At 35.3% G+C, this 12,848-nt stretch overlaps 3 protein-coding genes across 3 annotated transcripts; 1 reads left to right on the top strand and 2 right to left on the bottom strand.

The window, feature by feature from the left end:
• Positions 1-5: 5 nt before the first annotated feature.
• Positions 6-1,728, bottom strand: LOC100180006 (putative hydrolase LipZ). The gene is made up of 3 exons (XM_002131118.4): positions 1,430-1,728; positions 753-972; positions 6-690 (listed from the first exon to the last, which is right to left on the bottom strand). The coding sequence occupies exons 1-3, from the start codon at positions 1,688-1,690 to the stop codon at positions 161-163; spliced, it is 1,011 nt and encodes a 336-aa protein (XP_002131154.1). The 5' UTR covers positions 1,691-1,728; the 3' UTR covers positions 6-160.
• Positions 1,729-3,251: 1,523 nt separating this feature from the next.
• Positions 3,252-8,856, top strand: LOC100176081 (ubiquitin-conjugating enzyme E2 H). Its single transcript, XM_002131165.3, has 7 exons — positions 3,252-3,539; positions 3,673-3,746; positions 4,556-4,630; positions 5,860-5,899; positions 6,306-6,358; positions 7,079-7,207; positions 7,523-8,856. Exons 1-7 carry the CDS (start codon positions 3,487-3,489, stop codon positions 7,663-7,665), a joined length of 567 nt encoding a protein of 188 aa, XP_002131201.1. The 5' UTR covers positions 3,252-3,486; the 3' UTR covers positions 7,666-8,856.
• Positions 8,857-9,331: 475 nt separating this feature from the next.
• On the bottom strand, positions 9,332-12,721 carry LOC100186287 (N-acylglucosamine 2-epimerase-like). The gene is made up of 8 exons (XM_002131235.4): positions 12,399-12,721; positions 12,196-12,347; positions 11,873-12,048; positions 11,185-11,409; positions 10,779-10,860; positions 10,321-10,426; positions 9,975-10,176; positions 9,332-9,624 (listed from the first exon to the last, which is right to left on the bottom strand). Exons 1-8 carry the CDS (start codon positions 12,593-12,595, stop codon positions 9,475-9,477), a joined length of 1,290 nt encoding a protein of 429 aa, XP_002131271.2. The 5' UTR covers positions 12,596-12,721; the 3' UTR covers positions 9,332-9,474.
• Between the last annotated feature and the right edge of the window lie 127 nt (positions 12,722-12,848).

The following is a 12,848-nucleotide window of genomic DNA, read 5'->3' as shown; positions in this document are numbered from 1 at the left end:
TAAAATTCGTTTGAACTTTGTTTTATTTAATAAATTATAAAATGTAGTTGTGCGCGCTTTGTATAATCTATCTAATCTAATTGCGTATAGTACCGTCGGGTACCAATTTGTTTCGAAATTAGGAAAGAATTTGTTCAATTTAGTCGATAAAAGAGTTGTTTCAGTCCAAAATATTGGTAATTTTTAGCAGCCATTCCTTGGGCTTTTCCAGCATATAAAAGTGACCTGCGTCCTGTACAACTTCGAACTTCGCCCCGGGAACAAAAGATCGAAAGAAACGTGGTATGGACATTGGACTTACTGCATCCGAATCTGACCAAATGAAGCGAACAGGAACATCTATTTCCGACAGCGCTGAAAACCACCGAAATTCGAAATGTGCTCGGTCCCATAAATAGTAAATTAGTTTGTGCATTATTTTAGTTCCGCCTTTGTAGTCGTTCAAGGCGGTGATCAACGCTATTTCTTTCATCATTTCGTCATGATCGCTGTTCGGGCCCCAGACAGATTTTAACTGCGAGGAAAATACCCTAGAAAGGCCGAGTTTAGAGTTTACCATTGAGAAGTATGGGCCAAGCGAACTGCTCATCATACGCTGGCCGATTCGAAAGTTAATCATCGAATATTTCATGCCACCGTTTGTAAAAGTGATGCTCTCGAAAAAGTTGCTGAAATAGTCCGGCAACATATCTGGGGAAACGTATCGTGAGTAGAGTCATTAAATGATTTCATATCATTATCACAAGACATACTTCTGTGTCTACGAGCAAGGATTTCAGTCAATATAGAGTCTCCCATATCGTGTGAAACAACGTGGGCCTTTTTAATGCCAAACATTTCCCAGGTCGCTAAGCAATTATCTGCAGCCTCAGTCAAGGAATATGTGAAGTTCTGAACAGGTTTATCAGAAAACCCGAAACCTATGTGGTCGTGCATAAACACGTCGCCCTTTGATAAGAGTCCGTCCAAAACCTGCGCAGAGGATTATAAAAGCCATATATACGTCAGACAGTGTTCCACGAAGCTCTACTCGCCCGTGTCGGCTGCTGAATTACATATCCTACTGAGCTAAGCAGCGAGATAACGACCGTTTTCAAAGTTATAACGATGGCAATTATTTGAACTGCAGTTCAGTTGTACAAAACAAGAGTTTGACTCGGGGCGATTTTTCCGCTTAGTATTCTCTGTTTTATGATTTACTCCAATTGTTAGCACCGTTTTTAAGGCAAGAGACAAACAGAGTAGTGTACACTGTACAGTACACACCAGTGGATATGGAAAACAGATTAAGTTTAGTGAGCTATGGCAATTACTATTTAGGTTAACACTCAGTTTAAAGAAAAAGACAAATAAGGTAAACAGTACACACATATGAGCTGGGTTACACTGATTAAGATTAGTGGACTGCAGCAATCAGCCCAAAACTTACTTTATGATAATCATAACTTGATGATGGGAAACCATGTATGAGCACAAAAGTGGGCGGGTTCACAACTTTTGGGTTGCTGCACTTTTTGTAGATTGAGAACACTTTGTAGCCATTGATAGATGTTAGTTGTCCTTGCTTGTACCATGTTTGTGCCTCTTCTGGTAGCTTGTTTACATCTTGAGTAATTGGTGAGTCAGGCAAGTAGTAAGGTAGCAAAATAAAGGCTACAACTACAGCTAAACTGTTCATAAAAAAACCCATAGTCGTATGCTTCTACAAATATAGTTCAACAGATTTACTGGTTATTTATCTGAAGATCAGCGACAATATAATTAAACCCGTTGCTTCTTAGAACAGGAAATTGGTTCTTACATGATTGTTCTCATTATCTGGATTGTAAAGCCAGGTTAATGATTACATGACGTAAAAGTTTGAATGTGTTTTTAACAGCTAGCCTGTTATACGTGTTGGTATGACTTGCAGGAAAGCTTGTTTATGACCAATTCGGGTATTTATGGTATTGCACAAAAGTATGAAACAGCGATTGGCGCAACAAAGAAAAGGCGGAGTTTTGTAGATTTTATCACGCTCTTCGAACGAGCGCAACACGCAGTACCCACGCATACCCGCACGAGCACACACACGCAGTCGCGTTCAATGTTTACATTCAATCAGCTGTTTCTCGTTACGCGCGAGCGGGCAGGAGGCGAGGTCCGTTGTGACGTCACGAAACGAACGTTGCTACGTTTCAGCTGATGTCGAATCTGCCTTTTTTTGTAGTTAGGTACCTTCGTAAGGAGAGAGCGTTGTTGTTTTTGCCAGCTGTTATAAGCGAATATGCCAGGGTGGTTCTATTTTGTGTTTGATGTCATGTCCTACATGGCCTTCTCTTGATGAGGTTTACTTAATGTATAACGACTATCTTATGGGCATAGGGGTTGGCAGTAAAATGGATATGAACGCCAAGTAACATTCTAAAATGACTTTGATAAAGCTGTTGCTGTCAAATTGTAAACCGAGCTTAATTCTTTACCCTTGGTACAGCTTTTGTGCGAACAAATACTAAAATTATGCCATACATTGGTTAATATCCGATATTTACTGAGAAAAGCTCGTAGCTACTTAACTCGGCTTAGTACTAACCACTTTACAACATAGGTGAACTGAAAAACGAACACTAGCAATAAACAAGTATCCACCATACACAGATTTACCTCCTAAACCCACATTTCCTCGCTCTGTAGTGATAAAATGACCTTCGCTGTTTTGACCAATGAGAATGCAGGAGTTAAGCGAAAACTCGCGAAAGGCAAAACCGAGAGCACGCAGGAGCAAACGCATTGCTCTGCTATGATAATAGAGAAAAAGGAATTGGGTTCGCAGGTCAGCCAGTTATATGTTGAGGCCTGTGCCTGCTTTATTACCAACTTATCACATGAACGGCAGTGTGTTGTGTGCTGCCCCAAAGAAAGAAAATAGAATAGGCATTGTTTGTTACACCAGTAGGCCGTGGTCACACATAAGAATTTCGTGAATCGTAATACTAACGCATTGCATGTAACATAACCATATATGGTTCACAGAAGTTGGGTAGTATATACAAATAGAAAAGTTAGAGATACTTCAGTTTCTAACAAGTGGGTGATAGACGTTTCCCTAAGTTACTAATAAAATAATTACTTGTAAAGAAAGAACTGAAAGTGTTTATGTGTTTGTATAATATTGAGAAAGACAGACTATTGAACAATAATTAAAATCCTACATTTTCTTTGTTATGTAATGGAAGACTTATACTAAGTAAATATAAGTACTTAATAATTAAATATGCATATACTTGTTTGTCAGTGTATCAGTAGGCAAATCTATCAAGTATATCCCATTGGCTAATTTCTCTGTTGGCTTTTCAAACACATTTTACAAAGTACATGAAATAAACCTTGCTGAGAACTGAAAGCACCAAGTACTTCTACCATTGCCTGTGTTCTCTCTATATCTTTGTTTTCACAAATATAAGTCAACACAACATTTCCACCTAAGAAGTTGAGATACCAAAACCCATGTCTTCACCCAGTCCTGGAAAACGACGGATGGACACAGATGTCATCAAACTGTATCCTTTTCCAAGAAAATTGCATGCACAATACAATTTTAAGCCTAAAACTATAACCTATTTGTATATGATTAATGGGTATAAGTTTTATTTTAATATTTTTTGTTTTTTTCCTTAATAATTTTCTAACCAGTGAGAAAAAGTATGACGTAACATTTCTTGGTGGATTGAATGAATTCTATGTGAAATTCAAAGGACCAGCTGGGAGTAAGTTTCTTTGTTTGTTTTTTTTGAGCCAAATTTTTAACATTTTTTTATAAGATGGCAATTTTGTGTTATTAACTCTGGTACACTCCTCTTTTGAACACGTAATGCAAAAATACTTTTTGAGTGGTAATTATAAATCCAACAGCTAGCCAAACAAAGAAACACCATGTTAGAAATTACTCGTTGTAAAAACAATGTCTTAGTCAAGCAACAATACAATGGCTTAATCTAGTTGTTTACACTGTTACTGCATGTGACATCATTGGACAACAGATTCAATAAGAAAATAGTAATGTATAATGAAGGGGTGTGTATTTTTGTGTGTAGGTGGTTTAGAAAGAGTTATTCAACATTTTACTTTTGTGTTAAACAGTAATTAACATGATGAAATTATATGTATTTTACAATCATTCACAACTAGGTTACAGTATTTTACCTTTTAAAATGATTTCCAAAGTGTGTCTAATGCAGTAGGCTAATTGACTGTTTTGGTTAACCATTACTAAGCTATTGTAGATTCAAAACTTGCATTTAAAGCATACCAACGCTTTTATAAGCAGTATATATTTAAATAGTAAAAATATGTTGTTTATCTGCATTAAGAATAAAAATGACCCGAGGATTTTGAAGTATATGGCCTCATTTTAAAAAGTTGGTGCAAATAAATCAATATACTGATTCCCACTTTCATGCATTTTTTGGATTCAGATCCCTGACTTATCAGCAGCTTAGTATTGATTTCCATTATGTCACAATTTTAGGTTTACAGAATTGTATTGTGGGCTTTTAAAATATGCTTTTTGTTTCAGCACCTTACGAAGGGGGTGTGTGGAAGGTTAGAGTTGACCTGCCTGAAAAATACCCGTTTAAATCACCATCAATTGGTAAGTTGCCTTAATTTAACCAGAAAACTGTGGTTCTTTTTAACTGAACGACTGTTTCAAACATGGCCCTACTGTTAACTAATGGTAAGACACCTGGAAGTAGGTGTTCTACCATTCATATGTCGTGCAATGAAAATATTGTAAATATAATGGTTGAGCTGTCACCAGAACTGCATGACCATGTCAGGATGCAGATAGTGTTGTTTGTATATACAATAAACTATTGTCAACATGAGATTATGTTACAACAAACCAATGGGAGCTGTAATTAAAATATAAAATATGACATCAATAATATATCTGTCAAATTAAAACCACATCTCAGACTATTATATTGGTATTCCCTATCAAGCATACATACTAAAGCATAATACTTATCTCCTGCATTATTAAAATATACTGTTATTAAACAGTACAATTCCGATATAGTCTTATCATATAATACATACCACATGAAACATTTATTTTTACTATAACGTCAACATATTGTAAAAAAAACAACTAATTTTCAATATTGTAATCAATATGTACATTTAGTCAACTGTTAACAAGTTGTTAGAATTGTTGTATATTTTCTTTAAGCTGTTTTTGTTTTGTTAAAATACTTACCTAGAAAATGGTTATTCAATTTAGTCAAACATTGATTATCCCGTCCAGACAGTTGTGTGCTGCTTTGCTTCATTTTAATAAGATAATTGTGTTTTTTTATTCGACCAGGACAGGGAACAGTCTGTATCAGCTTATCGAGAAAGTAAAATGTGTTTATTAAAATATTATGTGTGCTGTTACTGCTGTACAATTTTAATTGTACAGTATTGGACTATTGCTTATTGTATGGAAATATATAACACACATAAAGTATAATATAGTTGCACACAGACTAATGTTGAACATACTACCATATAAGTTCATAATGTAGGTATACCATATAGGTTTATATTTCATAATGAACTTTATGAGTTAAACTATATTCACATGTGTTTGGCTTTGTAAATCCAGTTTAAATTAATATGACTTGTACAGTTACGGTATTTGCTGTACAATTGTTGGTAACTCGATATTTGTAATACCCATTTATCCTTTGTTATCATGAGTCATCTGTGCCATATAACTGTCACTGCTTAATTTTTTAAGTATGTGTATAGCTGAGTAGTTGTATTTCGAATCCAGTGAAGCATTAAGACTACCGGTGTGTAAATTCACATTTAAAGCCATTGTTTTTTACACAGGTTTCATGAACAGAATATTTCACCCCAACATTGATGAGGGGTACGTCGTAAAATTTTAAATCTGGTTTAAGTGCCATGTTTGTCATTGTAGTGGCTGAAGTGTCAATACTTATGTCAGCCGCAATTCTATAAATGTCACTCAAATCCCTAACAGAGCTGCTGAATTTGGCATGTCAGCAGTTCTGTGTTTTGTAAATGGATTAAAGCATTTGTGTGATACTTCACACTTGTGTAATCCTTGAAAAATCTGGCATTACTTACTTATTGATCAAAATGGCTTATTGATCACTGTGGTGAAATACAAGCTAACAGTCTGTGAAACAGATCACGATTTAATACAAATAAATATAATACCTGGAACAGCCATACGCTCATACTACTATCTAGTAAAATTGCAGGCAACTGCAGTTAGTTATAACATTGTAAATCCTTCTGTGTATCTACAGATCTGGGACCGTTTGCTTGGATGTTATAAATCAATCATGGACTTCACTTTACGGTGAGTTTGAATAGTAAAGCTGCTCATTGCACCAGTTATTACAATATTTATAACAAATGGTGCAGGTATATGGTCTCTAAAATCCGTACAAAAAATCTTCCACACTTTTTAATACATAATTTTTGTGTAATATCCGAAAATGTCTACTTACATAGTGTTGGACACATAACACAATGCCTAAAATAGCTGTTATAATAATAGCTAAATGAAACCAGCAGCAGGGCACCAATGAAAGCATTGTATTTATATATGCTTATATGTTTGAGTTTTTATGACAAAATTTCTTCATATTATACATTCATATTGGCTGTGAAGTATACTGTGATGATGAATGGGCTTTGCCTGGTAATTTCATTACTGATATGGTTTGGATTAAATTAAAAGCGCGGGCTTTAAAGTGCTTCTAATAAGCTGCTAAATGCATTTGTATACACTGAAAGTATGTCAATAGTTAATGAAGTGTATGTTGTAATGTTAGAAAAGTGTGAAAGACTGACTGACTGGATTTTAATAAAGCTGTTTCTACAATGAATGAAAGTTTTATGTTCTGTAAATAAAATTAGTTACCTTTGCGGAAGAGTAAATGAAAAAAAATTAAAAAGAAACAATTTACCATGATTTATGAGTATTTTGGAGTAGTTGTATTCTTCTATGGATAAAGCCCTGCTAATTTTGTTCTTTGTTAATTTGTTCAAAAAATGACTATCATATCTGTTTTAGACTTGAGCAATATTTTCGAGGCGTTTCTGCCACAACTTCTGTCCTATCCAAATGCTGTGGATCCTTTGAATGGTGATGCCGCTGCCCTGTATCTACACAAGCCTGATGACTATGTGAAAAAAATCAAAGGTTGGTCCAATTAATAGGTTACACATAGTTTCAAGAATAAGGCAATTAACACAACTATGGTGGTCCAATGATAATTTTTACCAATATAAGTTGTAAATTCACAGTTTCACATAATCTAGAAAAAGCTCTTATGTGAAATTCCAATAAAACAGCAATATTAGGTTCCACTTATTTGTAATACTTAATTCTGTCAGAATTTTTTCAAGTTATATGCATAAAACATTGATTTTCTGGTCAGTTTTAATAAAAACATGACAGACCAGGTGTAAAAATCTTTTTGTTAAAAATATCTTAATGATAATTTGTTTATTACAGAATATGTGAGTCGGTATGCCACAGAGGAGGCCCTACAGGAGCATGACAAACACATGGAGAATGGGCATGATGAGTCGAGCGATTCAGAGGAATCAACGCTCAGTGACTTCTCAGAGAACGAGACAGAAACCATGGAATTGTGACGGCAGATTTGGACCTTTTTTAGCAGCTCACACGTCATTGACTTTTTAGGTCAAACCTTAGCAAGGACTTTGTTGATGCAGCACTTGTTGTCTGCTCACTTGTTGCTAAAGGCTTGCTACTTTGATACAAATGCTTGGTTTGGGTCCTGACAGCATGGCGACGGCGCTGCAAAACGTTTTTACTTCCTCTTATTTAGTATTTCACGCGTCTTATTTGTTCTAACCCTGTGTACCTTTTATTTCCACACGTGCTGTTCAGACAAAAGGAGGTCACATGAAAAAGCGTTCTAGTCCATCTATTCCCACAATGTAGAGACAAACTATAGTAAAAAGCTTATTCGTAGCATAATACTTTTAATGCAATGCCCCTATCCAGCGAGGCTGGCAACAATCAATGTTCCGTTGATGTTCTCTGTGTGAAGCAAGCTTGCTTCTCCAGCCAAGTTTTCACCACCCAAGTTACCACTATTGTAGATGGTGAAAAAGTGAAGTTTTTCGGTAAATGACAATTTTTAGAATTTTAAGTTTTACCCGCATGTTTGCCACCGTAGTGTGTTGTGAGTAACTTTTATTTGCCCAAAATGTGGTATTTACTACAGAATACAAAAAAGTGTAACAAAACTAATCTAACACTAAGATCCTAGAGACTTAAGCTTCGTTGGTTATTCAACATGTCATATTTGTACTTCTGTTGAACTGATATTATGAATTGCGTTGTGGCACGGATGAATTTTTGATTTGCGGTGTTGGGACACTTAATTGCGGTGAACATGGATTTGAGCACTGATTGTGTGACCTTCACAGAGTCTTGTTCCCTCCAAAACGTTCTGTTCTTTGTGTTGGTGTAAACTGTTCTTCTCTTCTTACCCGCTCCCCTTTTATGTATTAGCTGTGATGTGTTCAACGTGTTGTGCAAAGAGCACTTGTTGATTGCTCGTACGCTGGAATACTCTCTCAGCTCAAAATTTCTCATCCCACAAATTACCTGACTGTTGGCTCGTCACGTTGAAACAAAATGTTGAAAAATTTGTTTTAGAAAATTATGTTTCTTTGTACCTAACAAAGTACGTTGGGCGCAACACACGCTATTTCTTTTTTATACAAGCTGAGGAGTGATTTTACTGTACATAGCCGTGACTACAAAAATTGACTATACTGCATTTTGAATGAATAAAAAGTTACAAAAGAAAATATGCTTATTATTTAGTTCATGTACGCATTTGACCTGGGACATAAATAATTTTACAGAAAAAATCTCTGCGATTGAATGTATCAATGTAACTTACTTTATCCTCGCGTGGCTGGAAAACGACAGTCGTTATCACACGGGTTTAACACCTTGTGCCAGCTTACGAGTTACCATGTATGTTACTTCGTGGGTGATTATTTTTTGGGGGATTTTTTCTTTTTTTATGTATGGCTGATAATTTGGACAACCCATTAGTAACCACTGGGTTGGAGCAATTGCCGTTAAGTGTCTTGCTCAAGGACACATACGCCCACAATGGTAGCCGCCGCGAGCCTTGAACCCATAACCTCCAGGTTACAGGCAGGCGCGCTAACCATAATACCACGGCGCCGGATTTTAAAATTTACACTGAATGTCTGTGACAAACATAGTCTCTGTACAGAACCCAAACTGTCTTTGCTCCACAACAGACTATAATGGACCTAAAATGCCAATAAGGCTTTAATGTTTGCAGTGTACATAAAAAATCAACAGCATGAATTAAACTGTCTTTTAAGACATTGCAATTTACATGCACATTCATTACAGCTATGCATATTCAATTTCAAACACCTGATAATTTACAACAACTTCTTTAGGATTTTTTCACACATATAGAGAGATCTTGGAACATGGAAGAAACCTTTCCAAGGACCACCTTTAAAACGATGAGTCAGTTCACCTTTGTTATCCAAGTAACCATACCAACCACCATGCTGCTTATCAGGGAACTGTAATAATAATAATAACTTGTATTTTCTTGGATTACGGTAGGAAAGATTTAGAAATATTTTAAACAAGAAGACAGGATATAGCGACAAAACAACAGTTGTTAAATCACGCTTACACATATAGCTTTATTACATTGTATGTGTATTAATAGATGTTAGAACCTGTGTACTTGATCTCTGTGTAAACAGTCTGGGTTAAAGCTATCGCCTCTAACAGCAACTGCTACAGCAGGCTTGGAACAGAACTCGCAAGTTTTAAGATATGCAGTAACGTATCACTTCATATTAAATAGGTATAAAACCATTGCAGTCATTTACAAGAGCTGTGCTATGTTTACATCATTTATGACCTTTGCAAATGTATACTCAGCAACAGTTTGAAACTTCTCTAAATAGCTATTATCCGCTGTGTACTGGTAAGCCATAAGAAACGCAATCATTGCTTCATTAAGTGGCCACCACAGTTTCATGTTCCATTCAAGTTGAGTTGGAGAATACCCCTCCACATCAAGAAAGTAGAAAATACCTTTGTTCACTTTATCCCACCCCTGCCTTAACATGAAGTAATTTAAAGTTTAAATTATTAAACATTACATAACAAGTTTAATAAGAATTAAAAAAAGGTGGTTTAAGAAAAAAATTTAATGATGATTGTTTGATATGATCTAAGAAGAAAAACAACTGAATTTTGCTTACTCGAAAGGTTTGTTTATAAATGATGTCAGTGCTTTTTCAGCAAGTTCTTTGTCCTTATTCATCATCGCATTTTGCAACAAGAACCAGCCACCTTCAATAGCATGACCTAAATGTTTAAATTTATGGAGATAAAAAGTGAGGATGAAGCAAGTTACATTCATTCATTCGTTTAACACATCTGGTATGGTGGTTGGTACATCTGCCTTTATACCAAAGACGAAGCTTAATGCTGCTAACATTTTAGCATATGTGTTATTGTATAAGGGACCTATGAAAATTGTTCCAACCTAGATGCTCATTTGTGAGTTGTGTAAATTGTCAGCCATACATTTAAAAATTATTAGTCACAAATCTACGAAGGTGGCAAAAGTAGGTACTAGATGTATGAAAAAGTAAACCCCTGTTATAATAACTTTTGTTGCCCGACAAGCAAGGATAAGTAAGTTACACTCATTTACCTGGTATTTGCAAACGACCTGCAGATCCTGGAAGTTCCTCTCCCAAGTCTGATACATTCTCCAAAACATGTTGCCCATTTCTCTTTTAAACAAAAACGAATGAAGAGATTTTGAACAATCACATGTCAATATTTATACAAAAACACATTAATACTATTTTGCGTTATCATTTTAGAAAATAAATAAATAACTACCGCAAGCAAATATCCTGTATCGAACAGAGTCTATATATAACTACCGCAAGTAAAAACATATAATTACCGCAAGCAAATATCCTGTATCGAACAAAGTCTATATATAACTACCGCAAGTAAAAAAATATAACTACCGCAAGCAAATATCCTGTATCGAACAAAGTCTTAAAAAATTTTGGCAAAACGAAATAATAAGATATAATTTTCTAAACCTGAATATGTTGCAACATTTTATCTAGTGCCCATTTCTGCAAAACCTCTGCATCATCACTCCAGTTTATCTCACATGTTAACATTTGCTCCCACACACAGTAAGCCATCAAAGGCACTGCCAAAGAAGCGGAAAAACTACTTCCTGGAATATTTTCCCTTCCTAAGCCCTCAGTATCCACCAGACACCAATGCTTAATTTGGCGCATCATGTCTCTTGCTGCAACCTGAATGGAAATATAAGAAAAACCAATAAAAATAATCATTGTTTAATTAAGTTATTCATAGATTACACTATCTGCCTGGGTCCCTAGTATTTATTTATATCGTACCTGTAAGAAACAACAGCACATAACCATTGTCTAATGCTCTTGCACAGTTCGTTAGTATTCCTACCTCTAATCCAGAGGTAATGGGTTCAGGGCTCTCGCTAGTGCCATCGTGGGCACATGTGTCCTTGAGCAAAACACTTAATGGCAATTGCTCCAACTTGACTGTTATTACCAGCCAAGCGGGAATAAAACAAGTAAATTTCTTCAACCAGTTATAGTGTAGCTGCAACTTGTTTTCCAAATATAAATCAATATAAAAGACACAATTCACAACAAAAATCTACATGATCTACCATATATTGCTTTAAATACTCTGTTAAGTCATACATTATTCTAAACTGTTTTATGTCATGTTTACCTTATACTTCTCTTCTGTAGATGCTCTTCCCATTTCGGACATTGCAAGAACATAAAAACACTCAGCAAACATAGTTCGTTGCACTTTTATAGTTGCCCCATCTTTTGCAACAGAGAATGGACAGCGGGTAAAACCATTTTGTTTAATAAGACACTTTTCCAGCAAAAAATCTGCGCCTGATTAGAAGTGAAATGTACATGGAAACGTAATTGGTAGGTGACATTTTACAGTGTTGCATCTTTTTAAGTTTAAAAATAGTTATGTAGAATCATTACACACAAAGTTAAGTTTATTGTTTTGATGATTTTACCCATACTACATACCATTTCTTGCAGCTTCCAAAATATCGGGTGTATGAAATCGTTCCACTTCTACATACAATCTACAATACATCCACACCTGCCGTGCTTGAAGCCAGGTGTATTTTATTTCATCATATACTTTACCATCTTTATCCAGACAGTTAAAAAATCCCCTGCACAAAATGTAGCATGATACACCACAATTTCAAATCCTAAACTCTTACCCATTTTCAACATCATGTGAATGTGTGGTCCAAAACTTTACAACTGATTCTAGTTCCGCTTGTATTTTATTTAACCATTCTTGTAAAATAGTTCTTTGATCTCCCATCTTTTTAAGGCAAAGTGCTTTTGCAAGCTTGCAGTGCAATTGGCAAGTGACATATTGTTTACTGGAACATAGATAATTATTAACAAGCATATGTTAATGCAAGGGTTGTGCGTTGTATCAATATGCAGTACTAATGGTATAACAATATGAGTTTGTAAATATTGACCAACCATGTAATCAATGAAGTAGCCTACTTTTGTAATAAAACTCCATATTGGATAATTCTATACTCAACAAGACTTCTCAAAACATCTTATCTGGATAACATTATTTAGTTTAAACAATTAGCTAAATATACATCTACCTGATGTCTATGTTAATAAAACTTTTTGTTAATAACAAA

Source organism: Ciona intestinalis, chromosome 8 (assembly GCF_000224145.3).
Source record: "Ciona intestinalis chromosome 8, KH, whole genome shotgun sequence".
Classification (NCBI taxonomy): Eukaryota; Metazoa; Chordata; class Ascidiacea; order Phlebobranchia; family Cionidae; genus Ciona; species Ciona intestinalis.
The sequence above is the reverse complement of the archived record's forward strand: the minus strand, read 5'-3'. Positions and strand labels throughout refer to the sequence as shown.